The 21,387-nt window shown below is 39.1% G+C and overlaps 1 protein-coding gene across 4 annotated transcripts in view; it reads right to left on the bottom strand.

Annotated features, from left to right (window-relative positions):
• Positions 1-21,387, bottom strand: part of CACNB2 (calcium voltage-gated channel auxiliary subunit beta 2) — a 255,737-nt gene that overhangs the window by 222,964 nt on the left and 11,386 nt on the right. For all 4 annotated transcript variants that reach the window (XM_075746314.1, XM_075746316.1, XM_075746317.1 and 1 more), the window contains exon 2: positions 20,852-20,944. In XM_075746314.1, the coding sequence (XP_075602429.1) occupies positions 20,852-20,944 (93 nt within the window). The remainder of the gene's footprint in view (positions 1-20,851; positions 20,945-21,387) is intronic.

Raw genomic sequence — 21,387 nt, 5'->3', positions numbered from 1 at the left:
TAGCAATATTGCTAATAGTGCTTAAATATTTTCCTGTAGGATTAATCAGAAGAGGAAGTATCTGGGAGCTTATTAAACAACGCACGTAGACTAGCAGATAGTAAACCAAAATACTATAATTTTTTTTATTACTTAACATGCAAATAAAACAAGCTAACATAGGTTACATTTTAGTCAGTCCATGATTATTTCTTCAGGACAATATGCACATGTCTCATTGCCTTTCAGAAATTGTCCAGGCAGTTAAATATCTCAGAATCTGTATCAGAAATATGAAAAAAGTAGGATATTTCTTTTTTTTTTTTTTTTTTCTTCCTGCAAGGACCAAGAAAAAATGCCACCTGGTCTCATAAATAGTAATGGCATCAAATCATATTTTTGGTCATTCCTTCCATATGTAAAAACAGATACCTATTGTTAACTTTTGACATTATCAAGAAAACTTAAAACTCCTCATCCTTTTTATTTTGGTATTCCAATTCACATCCAATTTTGCTTACTTTTGGAAACAACCACATACAATTTAGAAAACAAAGCACATAAACAAAGCTGCATAATATATTAGATAGAATGCACCTTGATCTCAGCAAAGAGAACATTTTACTTTCTTATAGAATTTGGTTTCCTTTCTCCTTAAGTAAAAACAAACCATAAATTGAAAAGCATCATGACTAGAGATGGTCTGTGTATCTAAAACCTCCACAAAAGTAAGAATAAAAATAAAATATGTTTATCAATCACCTTTACAAAGTAGTGGCAGCCTTTGGTAGTCTACCATAACAGCTAGCATCTTTAGATAGGAGTGGAAAGTCCAGATGATGCCACAGGCTGAATACAACAAAAGAACTAGCCTAAGATTTGTGTAAGAAACAGAAAAAAACATACTTCCAGAATTAAAGATATACTAAATTTATTTATAGGGCAAAAACCACTCAATGTCATTAATTTGATCAATATTCTGTGAATAGCTGTATGTTGTCAACTACAGAAACAGATGGATAACACATCGTGGTATGGTGCAGCAAGGGGAAGACCTGGAGCACAGCAACTGTGGGGCAACATGTAAAGCTTCATGTAGAATTGCTGGAGAGCACTGCTAGATAAAACAGTATTTTCCCCTCTACTTTTGAATAAATATGTATTTATTCATTAATTAAAAATAATTTTTAATGCATAAAATTTTAGATTAGAATTAGATTTAGATTTTAGAATCTAAAATTTAGATTCTTCAGTGAACGACAGACACTTCTTGCGCTAACTACCGTTCTTAACATAGTAGCTAGATTTTAAGCCACAGGATAAAAATCAAATACCAATAGCTTAAAACATTATAAAATGAAATAGGCCTCAGAAAGAAAGATTAACAGTAGAAAGTAATAGTTTGCAAACCGCTGCCTCTACCTCCACTCCGTTTAACAGGACAACTGCTCACAGCCCATGCAGAACTGTGACACTGGTTGCTGCATGGCATCGGCTGCTTCTGCTTCAAGAGGGTAAGAGCTTTTCCCCCAAAATACAGCAGTGATCACTTGTGGCTATTAAGTCTGCATTTCATCAAGATCAGGGAAATTCACACTGATGAATACAAAAGCTTGCAGCCTTTGCAATACTCTCCTACAGCTTTTGTACGAAGACACTATTTCAGAATCTCTGATATAAATAATTCAAACATACATGGAAAAAAGATATAAAGTCGTTTGTGAGGGCAGTGAGTTGTGTCTTCAAGGCATTTTTTTCCTCCTCAAAATAATCCATTACTTAAAGCCCAGATGACAACTCCAAGAGGGAAAAATGGCTGTAACAAATTGTGCCTCTCTAATCCTTAAATTTCTGGGCAGATAAGGATATTAAATACTGAATGCTCCTGTCAGCTGTTCAAGCAGTTCATATTTTTCCCTCCCTGCTTGCTCATTTAACACAATTAACAGGATCACAAGTAGAAGAGCCCCCTCACTCCCTGAGCAGACACCACAGCCTGACACAGACGCCCCGCACGTATGCCGATAGAGGCTATGAACAAAACACTCCTGTTGGCTTCTCAGGCCGAAGAAAACATTTTCTTTGCTTGGACACCCATCCACAACTTGCTCTTCACAGAGCTGGCCCCACGCTTGTAGGACACCAAAGAAGTGGCACGAGAACCCATGCTTCCCCCATGTTTGACTCCCCTTCACACCTCTCACAATTTTCCTTGCTCCCAAATGTGTGGTAGGTGCCTATTGCCTCAACCAAAGCTGCTTCAATATCAAAGCATATTTAATTCACATTTTAATCATCTGGGTAATAATACACTGGTTTTTGGTTTTTGTTTTTTTTTTTTTTTTTTAAAGAATGTGCAAGATATTTGGAACAAAAGGTGTTATATAAATCTAGCCTGAAAGACTTTTCATATCTGAGGAAACACAAAGACAAATCCCAATACTAGAAATATCACTATATAACCATACATCTTGTAAGTTTAAAAAAAAAAAAAAAAAAGGAAATAAAACATCCAAGAAGATGTACTTTCCAAAGAATTCTGAAAACAGCCTATTCTAATTCATATCAATATTATAGAGAACAGTGAAAGTGTATGTCCAACACAATCTAGAATGATTATGTATTTTACTGCTGGTAGCACACAAAGGATGTTACTAATCCCAGTTAAAAAAGAAATTTCTATGGAAATTTAAAAACAATGAAGCTTGGATAAAATCTGCTCTTTCTAACATATATTACAAACATACCTAAAATTATTTATTCTTATAAGGTTTATTTGGTAGTTAAGCAAGATATAGGATGGTATATTTCCTTTTTGTCTTTTACTAAAAAGCTGCTAACATTTGGAACATAACTTTCTGATTAAATTTTCCTGTTTTACTCAGGACAACATTTACTAGAATTTATCCACAGACCAACATTATGTCTTAAGCTGTGAAAAAGAATAAAGGTTTGGACAGAAAAATCAAAAAGATAAAAGTTGACTATTTTGGCATTTATCTTAGCCTAGAGGTTAAGAACCCCATGCAGACAATGGAGACATGCTGTAGGGGAAATATCCAAGGTTGTTCGTGGTCTTTGGGTATCTAAAAATTCATTAATTACAGGTAATTATGTCCATACAGTTTACCTGTTGCTCATTTGCTCATTTATATTTCTGTATCTTGAACCAAGATGTGATAAAACACCATCTACTAGATTGGACTGCATGTAGGTATGCTCTCCAACCAATACTGTAGGTCAAAACCTGAAGTTATAGGAAGCTAAAGAAATATTTCTTAAATTGATGTTTTCGTGCCTAGTCTTGTACTTGCAATAAACAGAGAGTCCCTGGAATGAATACAACGTTGAACAGAGCAGATGTCATTTACAAGAGCCAAAAAAAAAAATCCCTGTGACCCAGGGAACATTGCCCTCCAGAAACTGTGGGGAAAATTCACACATCAGGTGCCCACCAGCCTGCCCAGAACTTTCAGGACAACAGAACTATTTTTATGTCCTCCAGAGAAACAGAAAATAAAACACGTATACACACATACTATGCATAACTTAAAAAAAACCCCGAAGCTCTTCAGCTTGCACATGAACCTCATCATGCTATTTTCTTACAGCAGAAAAAATATATATATATTACAACCAGGTAATTTGGTTTTAAGTTGCACACTGCCTATACATTTTACCACAGTACAAATCTTCATCCTTGGTATGTTATTCTAACAACTTGACTACCTCAAAAGTTATTGCTCCCAGAAGATACAAAAATGCTGCAAAATCTAACACTCAACATGAAGGATGTTACAGCAAACACCAAGCTCTTGTTCCAGATAGGGAGAGTTCAAGTTCATGTGGAGGCGGGCTGCCCAGACCAAGGAAAATAGGCTTCTCCTAAGCCTGGCCTAATATTACTGTCTTTGAAGTGAGAGGTTTGAAGCTTGACTAGAGTAAAGTGTTTTCCAGTGGATTCTCCCCTAGTTTTGCTTCCTACTTTTTGCTTGTCGTTTCTGCAATAGGCACATTGTGTTACAATTAATATTGGCAATGATTGTTTGCCAAGGTGCAAGTTATCTTCACTTTCTCCTCACTTTCAGAATTTTTTATACTGCAAAAATAGACTGTATGGACTTTTCATTAGCTCTTTTTGGTTTGGGTTTTTTTTGGAGGAGGAAAGTAGGGGAGACCTGAGACAGAATATTCGGAGACAAAGTAGAAAGAAATAGTCAGTGAAACAAGAAGATAATCAATCAAGTGCTCAGAATTTAAAAATTAGATCACTAGCTATGCTCTGCATTAAAATTCTTGTTTAAATGAGAATCGTAAAACTACAGGGGAGCAAGGCTGTATTGAGGTTTTACATTTGTTTTATTATTCTGTATCACTTTATGGACTACCATTACACAAAATAAGAGCTTTAAAATAGTTCTCAAACCAAACTCTTGCTGAATAAGGTGGCTGTCACCAATTTCCAAGCTTTATATTGAGAAAGAAAGAAAAATGTCACTGCTCAGAAAAGCACCAAGGTTGATATTAATGACAATGAATGGTATGACTAACTGACTTAGACTGCAGCCTTTTAAAACTCTTGATCCAATGTTCAGACCTCCCTGAGGTCTGAGTTCCAAGACATCACTTTTTGGATTCTGTAAAGGAGTCCTTGTATTGTATTTTCATCTGCTAGAAAATTGCATCTAGGATTGTTACATGCAGACCATGATATTATCAATAAAGTAAAGCTCACCATGCACCATCTGAACAATAGACTTTTTCACTATAATGTTTCTTGGGAATTACAGTATTAGATTAATGAGATGTGCAAATGTTTTATCAACTCAATCTCCACAGCAATGAGTCACTCTTAAATGCAGAACAGCAATAAAATTAAAAACAGCTTATGTGCTGCTGTATTCTACACCCCATAGGTATAGACCATATGATTTCAATAGAGTAGAACAAATGCAAAAAGGTTCCATAGAAATAAGCAAGCTGCATAGACACAGAAAACACTGTAGCAATGTGTACTGAATCTGTGCTCAATAGCTAAAGAGGTGCTAATAATGCTAAACAGCTGCAGAAACATCAACTGATAAGAAAGTCTGACCATCAGATACAGGTATGAGCAAAAGAGACTATTCGCAGCAACCAACTGCAGGCAGCTAAATGAGAAAGCTGAGTCCCCTGTACTCAGTGGGACTACAATTACCCTATTCTGGAGAGTAATTCAGAGCAGAAGACTAATTTAGGCAATACAAACCAACTTCTGGAGGAGCTGGTCTGTCTCCATAACCATCAAGCATGCACAGGAATGCTGCTAGCTTGGGTGAGAGCTCAAACGGCACTTTCTGCCTTGGCTGACGCCAGCAGCATCCACTGGAGGCATACAAAATGTGCTAAGCAACAGTAAGGGTTGACTTTGTATCAGGTTCTCCTTTTCTCCTAGAAAAGCAAGATAAAGGCAAGAAAAAAATATTCTAAAATAGAATAGTACAAATTGTACCCTGTCTTCTCATGAAAAAACAGACAAGTTTGCAAAGCGGATAGTAATTAACAAATACTCTCTTAGATGGTAAGGATGTACCATATAAGGAAGAAGCAACGTTTATCCAAATGCCTCAGTCACCCTCATTTATGGTGCCTAGAGACCTAACAAACAACAGACTGCTAGCAATCAGATACATCAGTTCTATTCAGAAATCCCTAGTATACTCTATACAGCAAATGGGCTGTACAAAATGTTTGTAGGCACAGTGGGAAAATTTCTCTTCATTCACCCTGGTATTCTGGGTTTTCTGCTTACAAAGGCTGGGAATTACTCTCTGCACTGATATATTAACTTCATTTCCATTTCTGCCTGTTTCCAGACCTATCTCATACTGAGCACCTGCTTACCTCAGCATTTTCAATGCTTTTATTTTTGTCAAAACAGTCTTTCAAAACAGGATTTGATCTCTCCTTTTAGTAGCTGGGGATGCCCATGCCAAAGAGACAGGTGTGAACCTGTGGGAGAAATGTCCTGCAGCCCCAGGGAGAGAATGGCCCAGCCACTGCCCAAACTCAGAACCTTCTGGGAACACGCAGCAGGTTGGGTCTCCTTGCAAGCTCGTTTCCTTCCAGGGAAACTACAGTGTAGGGGTGAGGAAAAATCAATGGTGTCCACAGACACCTCTGCTTGTCACAGTACAGGTATGCTCCAAACCTAGGGGCTTCCCACAGTTTGGGCAAAACCAGAGGGACTAAGGTGTCCAAGTTCGACAGGTTTTGGCACGTTAGGGTCTTCGACCACACTCCTCAGCCCTTGGCTGTAGTGTATACAGCATACATCCAAGTGGCTACTCCCATGGTCCTTGGTGGCCAAGAAGCAGCATGCAGCACTTGACCTGAAATGGCGTGCCAGCAATGCTCCTGACTGCTGGGCTGGCCACCCGGGGCCGCAGAGGAGACCTGCTGGCACGCAGCACCCAGACCCTTCCCCTTACAGCAGGCTGAGCAGCCTGCGCGGTCCCACTGCCCCAGCAAGCCAGCACCAGCAAGTCTGGTAGCTGCCAGCGTTGGTAAATTAACCTTCAGCAGCTCGCTCGCTTGCCTGAGGGGTGTCCCCTTGCCCCAGCGGCTGGCAAACACTCTCACCAGGCAAGGGCAAAACAGTGAGAAGCACTTTCCCAAGCTGGAAGAGATGGTTTTATACAAGTTTCAGATTTTGGTAGTGTTCTGCTTTAGGGATGACTTACGTAATAAAACCAATGATGTATTTTGAGACATCCTGTCTTACTGGAAGTATAAGGGCTATTGTATTTCCAACTCTTAAGTGACCATTAAAATACCACTTTCACAGAAAAATGTCATGATGCATACACAGTTAAACAGACTTGAAAGGAAAGCCCATGAGTACAAATACGACCAAGTTAAGATCCTGTTCCATAGCTGGCAGAACCACATTGGTGAGACCTTTCAAAAAGCCTTATAAAGAGCTAGTAGAGAAAAATCCCTGAGTGATACTCAGCGTAAGCAGAGAGGTAAATGCTAGCCAAATTAACTGTAAGTTGCAGCTGCTTGACTTCAAGTATGTGTTCTGAAAAACCATGAATAATACCAGTCTTATAAATACAGTGAACTTTTCTAACATGAAAAATAAAATCTTATGTGTGCTGCCAAGAAAGTCTGCCTAGAAACTTTCTGTTTAAGTTTTGTATAAGCTAGGAATAGGATTTCCCCCAAGTCCCATGTCTACCAAATAGTGAGGCAATAAGAGGAAGGAATTCAATGTCTAAATGAAGAACTCTCCTTTTCCGATACGTAAATTGATCCCGAATTGTAAGCTGAGTGACCACAAATTTCCCAATGATAGAAAATTAAAACTACCTTGGAAACAGCAGAGTTAACCGTTTCATAGAGCCAAGGTCTGTCTCTTCTTGTAAATGGCCTGCAGAACCAACATAAGTGGGAAGCCTAAACAGGTTAGAGTTTTACAGCACAAAAATTACCATAATGGTGCAGATTGATGCCACCTTCTGAACAACATCAGTCTTCAGCCAGGAGTGCAGTAAAAGGAGATCTGGGTCAGAGCATCCCCAAGGGAACCATCCCAGAGGACTGACTCCCTTCATGACTGGGACCAGGGGGGGAAGCTCTGCACTTTTGTTCTGCAGAGGCGATAAAAGCAAAAATGAAGTAAAGATCTGTCAAAATTATAATACCTCAGACTCTACCTGTTCCCATGGATGAACTTTTCCTCTTTCCTTTAATCAAGCAAATACTGCAGCAGAGGGTTATGTTATTATTTCATCTCTCTCTTTCCCCTGGTGATTAATAACTCTGAGCTAAATGCACAAAGCCTGAGCTAAAGTCATCCACAATTGCTTCCCCACATCAACAATGAAACATCCATAGCTATAGTTACAAGCAGGAGATGAAGTACCAAAGATACAGATTTTTCTGTGTTTCTGGGCTCCATTTACCATTTCTGGAAGAACTAATAGGACATTCTCCAAAGCAGATACAGTTGATGCATGCTGCAAATAATCCCTAGATTTAGCTGACTCTGCTTTGTGAGAAAGCTCAGGGTGTAGCATAACAAAAAGTGCATGACATCACATGTCAAAGACGACCAAAGGATTTCCTGAGTATAGTGTAAGGATTTAGCTCTGTAGTGACATGACAAATCTTGCCAAAGTAGAAAGCCAATTTCTGACAGAAAGAAGAATACCAGACTAAACGCCATATTCAGGATTTCACCACGTTGACTTTCAGGCATATAATGGGGACCAATTAAGTAAGTTCTGAGTTGCGCTCTGAGCAGTGAAAATTTGCAGGAAGAAAAAAATGTGACCCTGCTGTGTACCTGAGCCTGCCAGGAGTTTGGTCATTGTATATACATAGATATAGATTTATAGATTCATATAAAATACATATAAATTTTATATATATTACTTTTATATATACATCCATAGAAAAAAACTTTTCTACTTAAAATGTTCACGATCAAACTGGAAGTATGCAAGATTTCTAGAACTACCAACATTTGTAACTACACAGTCCTGACGGATTCAGAGGAAGTCTCCAAGTTCTAGGGAGAACTGTAAGTGCAATTTTCTTTGGTCTGAGATGAATGCTATGCATTTTTTTATTCTTTTGGAATCAATAAGTGTTTAAATGAAAACTTATTTATGACATCAGTCTTCAAAAAGCATAGAAGAAGTGAGGTGGAAATAGGCAGGGTGTATGTAAGCTATCCCAGTATAACTATAACACATACCCATCGGTCTGAGATGATGACAGTCTACAGATACTTGAAGAAAGTTAACTGATTTCTAGAAATAAGGGACAAGGATCTCTGAAACAGTGATCTAAAAGCTAATTTGCAGACAACAAAGGAATCATTTCTATCTTTTCCAAATTTACTATTTCCTCCTAGAAAACTTTGCCAAGTTCCAAGAGGGTTTAAAAAAAAAAAAAAAAAAAAAACAAAAAAACCCCCCAAAACAGTGACCTTTTAAGGATATATGAGAGAACTATTAGGTAATACAACTCCATTCCTTTTAGAAATGGAGTCAAGACTTTGATGGAGTAAAGAATAGCTCATAAATCGTTACACTGACCTGACGGATTTGTGAGCATTCTGAAGCATTCACCTGCCAAGATGACAAGTCCCTCAGAGTGTCTTGAACCTATTAGTCAGTACCACATCCATGAAGCCACTTACTGCACATCATGACTGTGAGTCCACCAGTTAACACAGGATGTATACACCAGGCAGACTAACAAAAACCTTAGATGTAAATTTTGAAAAATATTCTTTTCATAATTCAGGAGCAGTCAACCAACAAACCTTTAACAAATTATTGTAAATTAGGGAATATCTCTCACCAGAGGTTGTAATAAATTATGTGGCTCATAAACAGTTAATGGCTATTATCTGCATATAAAGAAAACAGTTTTTAGGGGATATAATACAGACAGTGTACAGAATATGCTTTGCTTCTCAATCCTTTATTACATTTTTAAGCTGTGGCTTAGATTATTCATTTTCAAGTGTGCCACCAGAGATGCTAGCTGTGAGTGGGAATAAAAGAATCCAGCCCCACTGGAAGAAAGATGACATTTCTCGGCTCTTTTTCAAGACACTCACATAATCTGTTCATAGGGTTTCTGCAGGATTTATGATAGTTGTGTCTATTTGACAAGCTATTTAGGCAGATGCAAAAAAAAAAATAGTTGAGCAAAAATGAAGAAACACAAAATAGTCTAATGGGTTGAGATGAGACTCTTGAGCTGGACTGGAAAAGGAAAACCACTGTCCTCTTGGAAAAAAAAAAAAAAAAAAAAGTCTTACATCAGACTACTCCTCTAAATTCATCTTCTTCACAGGTAGCCTCCTAACAAGACCTGCTCGTTCATGCAGAAGTTCAGGAGTTTGTAGACCTGACCCAAGGATAACACTTTTCATTACGAGTTCCAGTTTAGTGCACATGGGAATTAGATACCTCAAAGTGCAGAGCAGATCCTCTGCATCTCTCAGTGAAAACCCTGGACACGGGCCTGTATGAACCCCAAGCTTTGACAAGGACCTGGCGATCACACATTTTCTGGACGTGTGGGGTTCCCCCCGCACAGTTTCCACTCACTAGCACTGCTCCCTAGCCTGTCTCTGAGCCCAAGAGATTTAGAATTAGTCACCCAGGTTTAAGAAAGAGCATGTTTCGTGGTAAACAGAAAACTTTCAATACATAAGTTTTAATACAGCATTAATAAATCATCTAGCTAGTTTAACTACAGATTTTAGGAAACATACAAAGAGAGAGAGGCATCAGAGCATCACACAATGGGTATTAGCGGATTCGCCTCGGAGTAGAGGAAGGGAGCAGGACCTAACCCGTGGCTGGCTGGTTGGCACCAGCCCTCCTCACGCCCACTACGGCAAGGGCAGAGTGACTGGCTTCGACTGCCACAGCGAGCCAGGGCTGCGCTGCTGAGAGAGTGGCAAAGCATGCACTTTAAAATTTAAACACAGATATAAGCAGTGGTTCCAATAAAGACTGCATACCACTAACGTGTATAGGTGTTCTTGAAGTTCAAACACTACCTATGGGAAGTAATCCCAAATTTTTCTGCAAAACTGCTGACAGAGCATTATAACCTTCAAGCAGGTTCTCTCTTCAAAACCTTCAGTGATATTTTACCTAACAACGCAAATTCAAGTTATTTTAAATCACATGCAGTCTTTCTACAATAAATAAAGATCATATGTAGGCTGAACACTGTGCAAAAAGTTTAAGTATTGGTCTAAGTAGCTCTTGCTTATGAGCAATTAATCAAGTAAGATTAGAAAAATCTTAAACCTTCCAGAGTTAAGTTGTTTCCATAAAAAAAGTGCACAGCACTGCCAATTTTTCCAGACTATCTCCAATGAATCACTGCTGCTTAGGCCTCAAACTGATGCTGTCTCTCTTCCACTTGGCTGTGTCATCTCATTCGGAGGCTTTATCTCAACACCACAGTTTATCACCACACATTTATTATATAAGGTGTTGACTCATTTTCTACATTCAGATTTCAAAGTACAGTAAGAGCATAGTTGGTGAAATCTATTAATGTGCTTTCATTTCTTTGTCATGTCTGTAACAGCATTTTAAATATTGTTCATTTTTCTCAGATAATAACAGGAACATGAAGATTTTGTAAATTCTGCCCTTTGATATCTTCAAACTGCTGATGGAGTTTGAGCAAACAGTATTTCTCCTAAGCACAGGAAATTTTATTTTAACATATTATTTTAGCATGTTATTTAACAATACAAGCAGCTTAGGAAAACATCTTATTTCCATTTCGGTATAAATGGCAGATGATGGATAAATTGTAGCTAATGTTGGAAAGAGATGTGTAAAACCAACTGACTTCTGATTATACTCTATAACTAACTCTGGCAATTTCCTCGGCAATTATTTCAAGGACAAGGCTGAAATAATCTTTAAACTTTTCTTATTATAAGCAAACATTTCCTTGACACATTACTGTTTTCAAAAGAATTCCTAAAAAGTAAATAAGGTCAAATAAGGTGGACAAAGAATGATTTATTTTTCAGAGAGCTACGCGTGCAATAACATGTTTTTAGAAAAGTAGTAAGGGGAGATTACTGAATATATACTATAATTTTCATAGTTTGTAGGAAAAATAAACCCAGCTATTCATGCTTCACTGTTTCTACAGGAATAACGGCGCCTGCCTTCAACTCAGTCCCTCCAAAAGCAGAATCTGATAAGCAGACCTTGATCAACCATGGTTTAAAGCTGTACTTCTAACATAAAAGACACAGCATCTCAAGCTAATTCGGCATAAAAGCAGAAGTCTAGTTTTCATCCTGTAACAGCCTTCCCAGACTTCAGAAATATTTTCTGGTTCAATCCACATAACAGCTGAAAACTCAAAAATACCACTGGAGACAAGAGGAGGAAAGATATCAAAGGCATATATAGATCTATTTCTCCCATTTTCACTTTGCCCATCCTCCTCTCTTTCAGCTCCCCACTCTTTCTCTTTCCTACCCAATACTTGATTATCCTACGAGTAAACCATCTGATGACAATCATTTATCATATAGGAGACTACAGGTTTATGTGGAGCTTAGAATTAATGCTATGCCTCTCAACAGGATTATAAATTACCTCCTTTGGCAGAGGTGGAAGAATTCAGATATTCTGCAATATCAGATTTTAAGGAAGGATAGCTTTCCAGTTTTCCATACACATAGGACTGCTTCAGGTCCTACTATTTTTCAGGCCAAACATAGTTGGGAACTAAATTATGTGACCGTCAGTGAAAACAACGCGCACTAATTGTGCTCACATGGATGTCACTCCGCAATTCAATACCCAGAAGAAAGCTTTATTGTAAATTCCTTAGGAGATTTACAATTCATTTTAGAAGTAGTGGAGCACCAAACTTTTCAATGAACCTGATATTCCAGCAAAGGAAAGTCTGATTGAGACCACACGAAAAAAAGCAACATTCAAATTTACAGGAAGATAATTAGCATTGGAAGTATTGTCTAAATACACAGCCCAAGAGAAGCCAGCTCTCTACTGCAACTGCCCATAAAACTGGCAACTTCATGACTAATTGGACAGCAATGGCACTTGGATATGTTACAACATATCTACTTAGTGAGGTACGAAACCAAACACTCCTGAGTTTGAGCAGGTATCCTGAAAGAGAAAAGATTCAGTAGATCCCTCTGGCTAATTGCAAAGAATCTTTCTTTACTCCCTGAGCCCTGCCAGCAACTAGGAGCAGCCCGGCTCCACGCCGGAGAGAAACTGAAGCAGCTTGCTGCACATCTGCCAACCGGCAGTTATTTTTCCTTGAAACTGCTTGCATTTTGGAGCAGAAGATGACATTTGCTTTACAGAGGACCAAACTGTTCTCTTGTGTTCGGCATTCGTTCCCAATCAAAACCATACAGCTTCAATGCAAACCCTGAAAATCAATGCAATATTTAAAATGACAAAAATCACTTCAGACTTACTTCTCCGTAAAAGGAACTAAGTCAGCAGCTATGCTGATAGTGCATTTACATATAATTATCAACTTGAATTTTGCAAGTGACTTAAAACATCTTATTTCTAAAAAAACACCTGTATTTTAAGGCCTCGTTGAAAAAAAAATTTCCATGGACTACTCCATTTAAAAAATAATAAATTAAAAAACCCTAACCTAAACCAAATCAATGCCAACTAAATAGGCCTGTAAGAAAAATTTGTGAAAATACTGCATTTATCTTCATAAATTATTTTTGACAGGTTTTGCATTAGTTATAATTAAATATATGAATCGGAACCCTTGTCCCATTGCAGATACTTTGCACGTCTGTGCTTACTGTAACTAGAAGACATCTATGATAGCATATAATAAACCTTGCATCTCACCACAATGTTCAAAATTATTCTTTTGAGTAAGACAATGCTGCACACGAGAACCAGAAACCACAGTGAATTTCTCGGGAGAAGCAGGGGACAAAATAAAACAAAACACTTGATTCTCATTCAGTCCTATTCCTAATTTTGATCTTAACTGTTTACAACTGTGTAGTTGTTTTGTTTTTTTTTTTTCTTGGAGCTCCCACCATACCCCCCTCAAAAGACCGGCAAATACAGGCAAGGATGTTCTCGGCAGAGCTTTGAGAGGTTCGGCTCGTGCAAAGCACATTCTGACTAGCGGAACTGCAAGACGGAGACTGCCAGAGAGCAATCACCAGTCATGAAGTTATCTGGCTGAAGAGAAAGCCTAAAAACACAGTTAGGCTTAAGCCTTTCTGCTCATTCCCTATGCAACGCACTATGATGAAAGAGTCTTCAACCGTATTTTTAGCAAAGTTGTAAAGATTATGCTTTACCTCCATCCATTTGCCTAGCTGCTTAAAAAACCCTCACATCTCTGACTGACTGCCTGAGCAGCTGAGACCTTGCTTCCTCCTCCTCCTCCTCCAGATGGAGGGAGCCCTGTCTCCTGCAGAAATCCCACGTGGCTCAGGGATGCACAAGTCCTGTCGCGCCCTTCAAACCCCCTGCTACAAAGGGACACATCTGATGCTGCCAAACTTGAGTGCAGGCTGTGGTAGTTCCTGAGCGGCTGGAAAGCCCCATTTCTCCTCTCCCTGATAGACCCAGAGGAGAAGCACATAGCCAGGAGGCACACAAGAGACAGCAGCAATGGGAAGGCCAACGGAGAAGATCCAACTGCTTCCACCAGCGGGGTTACCACCTCCCACCTCAGGGCTCGCATCTCCCCCCGTCTTCTCACAGGAGGCCACATATGTCCTCTCAGACATTTCGCAACACCCACCCATCATCTTAGCAAGCTCAAAATCAATACTGGCAATCATCTCAGCAGCCATCAGATATGAGCCCCATCTTCAAAATTTCCACTGCTGCTTGGAAAAGGATGTGTTGACTTCAGCTGAATGCAAAGTAATATCAAACATACGCACCCATTCGAGGCTATAAAGAGGGCTCCTATCCTTCAGCTTTTAATAAAGCATTATATTTAGTTGTTCCCCCCTGTAATTTTCTCACACCCTGCTACAAGAAGAGTAAACAGACGTGTAAGAAGAGCTTTATGATGTTTTGCCGGTTTGTTTTGGTTAGAGGGTATGTGGTTTTTTTTAAACACATGGCAGCGTTTTGATTTCTATTCTTAGAAACCATTTGAGGCAAAAAAGGGCCCATGAAAGAATTGAAGTCCGCAAATGAACTTCCTTTCCGCTGGGTTTTTCTCAGCCATCTCCCCTCCGGTCATGCGTGCCAAAATCCCATGCTTTATAGGGGCATCTGTTCTATTCTCTCCAGGCCAAAAAAGGAGACTTTTCAAACCCTTACTACAGCTGAGGAAATCTATAGCTCAATGAGCCTAATGCAATTTTCCCATGTCTACAGAGCCTAAAGCGCAGCTCCACAACTGCGATCAGAGGGGAAGTCCCTTTCTCCTCCCTCCACCCTTCCTTCCTCCAGCCACACACTCCCAATACAGACCTCTTCTGAAAGCTGTCCTCCTCCCACTCGCCATGTAACTAGATTTACCACCACTGAGGAACTGAGATATCAGCCATGAATGAAACTCTACACCAACAGCTGAACTGACATATTCCTATGAATCCCTACGCTGCTCTAAGTGCTTCACCCACTCTTCCGCTGTGAACTCGGTATACTTCATGTGACAAAAAATACATAAAAAATAGTTGCTTTCCTATACTAGTACTACTTCTAGAGACACTATCTAATTTTGTATCATAACAAATACAGACTGACTGGATTTGACTAAAAACTGATTAACATTGCTTGATACAAACAGCACATCACCCAAAACTACATTGCCTGCCCATGATTTAAGGTCACACGCTGGCTTAACAGCAAAGTTTGGTGGCTCCCACCTGCGCCAGAAGAACACGGCAGTATAGACAGCATACTCCTACCAACATCAGTGTAAGGTGGCTTTATCCAAGTGCAATACATTTCCTTCAAAAACTTACAATTCACAGTGAAAAACATAGGATGCCACAATTCCATCAAATTAAAAACCCACAAAATAATAGTTTCAATGTGTTTCAAATCAGCAGATGTTCTAGTACGTAGCACTTGCGTAAGGCTTCAATGCAACCACAATAGCAAGCACCGGCCACAAGCATCACTGCTGTGGCTTTTAGTGAAATCAGCAGAATCAGACCAGAAAAAACCTGAACCTAACAAAATATGCCCAGACATTAGCATCAGAAATAAAAGATGAGAAAATTAAGTAAGTCAAGCAGTAGGTATACATTTTCATGTATTACATTCAGTGTTTGCACAATACCTTTAAAAATTTCTGACATACCTCGTTTTGTTATGTGTAAAAGCTAAAGGCAAGTCTGAAAAGCTCCTTTTTTCTCTACAAGCCAAACGTCTCATAATTAGAGGCACGCAAAGAATGTAAGAACATATTAAATTGCAAATGAGCTTTTTTTTTAATTATTTATTTAGATTTTCTGGCTAGTCACAATTGTGCTCACACATAGTCTTCAAGAAGCAGGAACAGTCCTAGCAGACCAAGTATAAGCAGGTTTTCTGCGTAAGATTGCTAGTCCTGGGCATTAAGACCAAAGCTAATACCTGTCTCCACTCTACACCAGCTCTTCACGGCTCAGCCTGTAAGTGCATCACCTCACTGGCAGGCTGCATGTATGAACTGCATACATAAGCTCTTCCCCTCATGAAAAGGAAAAAAAAAAATAAAATGAAAGCTAAGCTCAATATCTGAAAAAAAAAAAAAAAAAGGCGCAATTAAAAGAAGAGGAATACATTTCTGACATGGCCCAGTTATCTGGTGAACTCAAGATTAAGAGGCATGTTTATGAACAAAACTAAGTCAATATTTTCAAATCATTTTTTAGTGCAAATCTTAGTTTTACCATTCATAAAATTCAATAGGTAATTGCACAGCTAGGCAATCATCCTCAGAGGAAAGTAGAGGAATAATGAATTCCCTACATAATTATTTATAGCTGTGTTTTTGAGTGAACACAGTGTAACAGGCAGCAAGCCAATATTTAAAGGCGAAAAACCAGATTTGTAAAACCTTAAATATTTCAGTAAGCAAGTCCATAGTCTACAGTCTATTTCACAATCTAATCTGCCTTTGCAATACATAAAAATCCCAACAACTCAGACTGCCTCTGTGATTAATCATTAGGATTTAAAATAAAACCTCGACAAAGACAGGTCCAGAAGGGCAACTGCAAAATATGTAATGCTATCAGAACATGCATTTTGCTTAAAATAATGTTGCTGGGAAGTGCCATAGGGTTGTCAGCAAAATATTTTGTCTGATCCGTATTTTGAAAAAAACCCTTGGGAACAAAATCATTACTATGCATCAGTCAAATGGCAGCAAGTAGAGATCAGATCCTATTCAGTCTTTCATAGCTAACCCTAAGAACAAGCTGCTTATCACTCCAAAGCTTAAAAAAGATGATGAAAATATACAATACAATGTCTTTAGGGAGCTAAAGAACAACTGATTAAAGTCAGTTAGGAGCTGACTGGTGTGTAATGATGCTTCTGCTTTCCAAATGCACTGCTTAATTGCCAATACAACTTCACAACACAACAGAGGCGAAAAAAATATTCTTCCCTGCTACTGGAAAGTCAAGCGGTAGCTGCTGGTGAAGGAAAGGAAGGCCAAGTTGTTGTTATTTTTTTAAACTCCAGTATCAATAATATTCTGGAGACAAAACAAACTAATCAAATAGAACACGATCCACAACATTCTCCTAAAATCTCATAGGTTTTACAGTGTCACAAGTAAAAGACAGAAATGAAACTCTCTAGCAATAGATAAAATTCACAGTACAGAGAAGGTTTAACTGGATTGAAAATAACATTGTTTAAATTTGTATTTTAGATGTATATAGATGCTCTTGCTTTGGTTTAATGCTTCTTTTATATACATTAGAAACAATACTGAATACTGCTCTGCTCTATTTCAGCACTCCGAAAAACAGATTTAAATGGAAAAGATCGTTGCGCACAGGGCTGTGCAGAGTGCAGTTCTTTCTCCTCATACAATAGCAGGAATTTAAGCAATTTGAATAAAATGTTACTTTGTTCTCTCTCATTCAAATAAAACTAAGTTGGCATAATTTTTACTACTATAGCATTTGGTATGCATTGCAGGAAACTTGCCAGGTACATATTGGAGCCAGAGGTGCATACGTCCTTAAGGAAATAGTTAAATGGAGACACAATAAAGCTTTGCCAGTGTGTGTAATAGATACTAACTCCCTCCCTCCTGCAGCAGTTTTAACTTAAATGGCCAGCGGCTCAGTGGATTCAAAAGACTGAATCCTATATCCTGGCTCTTGCACAACACCTCCACTGCCTTCCACATGCATAACATTTCTTTAGGACTAGACATATTTGTCGTCTTTTATCCAGCACCAGTGTATTTCTCTGTTAGGAAATGTCCACTTCCCATCGATGCTGACAACAAGAACCTGCACGCCTCTCGCAGCTCTCCCAGTTTAAGGACAGGCCAGCTAAATATGACGCAAAAGCACCTTCCAAACATTCTTTCTTCTTTATGAGGAACTTAGGCAGACCTTGGCACTAAATGTTCAGGACAATCCCAGGATTCCTTCTTGAGTGCAGAAGGAAGTACTTGTAGAGATGCACATAAAAGTTGCAGGACAAGTTTGGAAGTAAATGTGAAAGGAAGCGAGGGGGGGGGGAAAGGAAGTCGGAGGGGGAAAAAAGGCAGCTATAGGCACCATACACATTTCTGAAACAGGTTGTGTGTATCCCACATCTAGATCAAAACCACTGCCAAAAAAACCCACAAACCCCTTTCCAAGCAAAAATTGACTTCCTGGTTTTAAGATAGCACTAAAATAAAATAACAAAAAATAAACGGGTACGTCATCAGTTCTACTGGGTTTGGATTCAGTTGTCCGCTCTACTTTTCTGCAGCTTTCTCCCATCTCGGGAGAAACACCAAATTCTTGGAGTCACTTTTTCCCCTGCAAATAAATGGTTATGGCAAAACAATTATGTTCATTTATACCATGTAAAACAACCTCCAAGAAAGACGGAGACAAGCAATGTGCAGCACCGGGGTAGTTTCTGGGAAGGGCACAGCAGCTGAGCCAGCAGAAAGCGACTGCACCCGTTCTCTTTAATATCTGGGGCACTGGGCACCCTGCTCAGGCTGGTGGCAATTCTTTAGTGCTGGAGAAAACCAAGCTGTCCCAGGAGGAGAATCAGAGCAGGAAAGCCTGTTGAAGATGCTGTCCAAGCTCTGACATAAAACTCTCAGCAGCAACTGTGAAGAGACACTTCTCTCACACATCTGCTACAACTCAGACAGCTCTGCATGTACATTAGTTACTAGGAATGTCTTGTGATGATTTTATTTATTAAAATTTGTTTTGGACATTGTCACATAACATATTTATCCATTAACATCCCTTCATTATGTTCAGTGACAATACCATTTCAGAACTGAGTTTTGCTTTAGCAATCTATTAAATCTCTGTTTTTTCACAGAAGCCCATTTCACTTTTCAGTCATTTATATTATATCACTTGAGTAACTACTGAATTTGGATTTATTTCAGGGAAATATATAAATCTCTTCTGTAAAAATCTACACTTGAGGTAGTCATGCTCTATGCTCCCTTTACAGCCCTGGGAAAGATAAAGCACTTTTAGACTGTAGCTCACCAACTCTGTTTTATATATCTGTTTTGAAGATTTTATAAATCATGCCCCACAGTCTATAGAGCCAAACAGATCTCCACTGACTACAAGGAGTCCACCTCAACATCCATATACAGTCTGATGATCCACCTCCTTGTGCTACATCCCTTTGCCCTGCTCCCCCTCATGACAGCTAGAAGAGATACTCGAGACCAACTTCAGACTTCATTTAGGTAAACAAGAAAGGCAAAGAACCGTGTGCAGCTAGTGTAAAATAAACACTCATACTCTGCTAAAAATGTTCCAGACTGAATTCAACATCCACGAGGAGCTAAGAAAAACAGCAACACAGATTTCCTTACAAAGATTCCTTGGGACTGGGAGATCCTGTTGCTGCTCCCAAACACTACTTGGACTGCTTTTTTCAGAGAATTTTTAAGCAGGACAAAATGTTACAAATAAGTAATTTATTGATCCAGGGTACACACCTTCATATTGTTTACTGCAACTGAAAAACACCCATGATCAATTAATGTTTCACACCTATGTCCAACAGACACTGAAATATCACAGGGGCCCGACGGGATCAAATCCACAGCCTACCACAAAACATGCTCACAGCAGGACAAAGCAGAATTCTGCAAACAGAAGATGTGTACCGATACAACCGATGCAACAGCAGTGGAGCCATTAAATGTTTTGAGATGGAGGAACATGCAAGACAAGCGGGTAGAGAAGGAGGTCTGGTTCCTGCTTACAGCAAAACCAAAAACTGCAATGAAACCTGCTGAATTCCAGAACCCTTCCAAAAAGATGGCAAGATCTGCATTTGCAAAACCACGGCTTAAATCAGCAGGGCATGAAGAACTGTATTTCAAAGTCTGCACAGGCGCAGTCACTGTAATGCTCTGGGTACCCTTCATGGTCTCCAATTCTGGTCAACCATAAGCACATCAAAACTCATTCTCCTTCCAAAAAAGTACAGCTTCAGTAGCACTGTTCTGCAGCCAGAGACCACACTGGGCTCTGGATACCCTTCCCTGCACTTTTTGTCGCCTCTGTTGACCAGATTGAACTGTCCCTCCACGCACAGGTCTGGGATCCCCATGAGGCTCCACTTGGGTCTCACCCTTTGAGGGAGAGACATGTAGGCACCACTCCATCCTCCACAGGCCTTTCAGCATCAGTGGTGGGGACAAATGCTGCCAGGGATTTCCCCTCCAAGCCATGCCTTAAAATGACACTGGGATGTGGGAGGAAAGCATCTAAGTTAACACTGCCTCGTACAGCACTATTTTAAGCAGGAAAACCCTGAGGACTGGTAGGGTTTTGATGCTTTCTCCCAAATGTTGACACTTTAGGCACTCCCATCAGACTCCGCCTCCTCCTCTAGCTTTAATCACCTGATGGCATTAGTGTAACAAAAATAGTGAAAACTACTATACATGGAAATGAATAAGAAATGAAAAAGTATTTTTCTGCCAAGATTAAAACAATAGCAACCAAATATTTTTCATTGTGCCAGCAGAGACTTCTGCTATTTCTCAGGCTACAATATCACTCTTTGATTTGACAATTTACAAAAAAAAAAAAAAAAAAAAAGTTACTTGAACATTAACATCAGCAAGTCATCCAGTCTTTTAAAAGACAAAACCCACATACCTGGCGTACGAAACTGTTAGAGGTAGTGTCAGAAGATGTACTCCCATCTGATCCTTTAAATCTGTTTTTTCTTCTTGCCCCTTTACCATAAGACTGTAAAAAAAAAAAAAAAAAAAAAAAAAAGATTAGAGGAACAGCATTAGTTTTTGTTGCACAGAAAGTTTTCAATGTCTCCTAGGCTAGCAGGGAGTCAGATGATCAGCTTCATGCCAATTAATAAGCACTTATTCACTAAGTAACTGATGGGACTACGTGTTCAAGTACTCACCAACACAAGTGGGCTTGGTCAATTGGGCCCTCAATGTTTCTGGGTTTTTTTTCTCATTCAGGTTTGGAGAAGCATTTATAGACTTGTATAGTTGTAATATTATTCATGCAAGTCACAATGATTAAAAAGTACAGTTTGTTTTGCAGCTAGTTTAAATAAACAAGCTAGGAAAGGAGATACTGGAGCATTCTCCAGTACATCACAGCTGTCAGCCAAGTCAGCTGAGGGAACATTAAACAGCAAGAAGTGACCAACAACTTGTTGATTC

Source organism: Balearica regulorum, chromosome 2 (assembly GCF_011004875.1).
Source record: "Balearica regulorum gibbericeps isolate bBalReg1 chromosome 2, bBalReg1.pri, whole genome shotgun sequence".
Lineage (NCBI taxonomy): Eukaryota > Metazoa > Chordata > Aves > Gruiformes > Gruidae > Balearica > Balearica regulorum.
The sequence above is the reverse complement of the archived record's forward strand: the minus strand, read 5'-3'. Positions and strand labels throughout refer to the sequence as shown.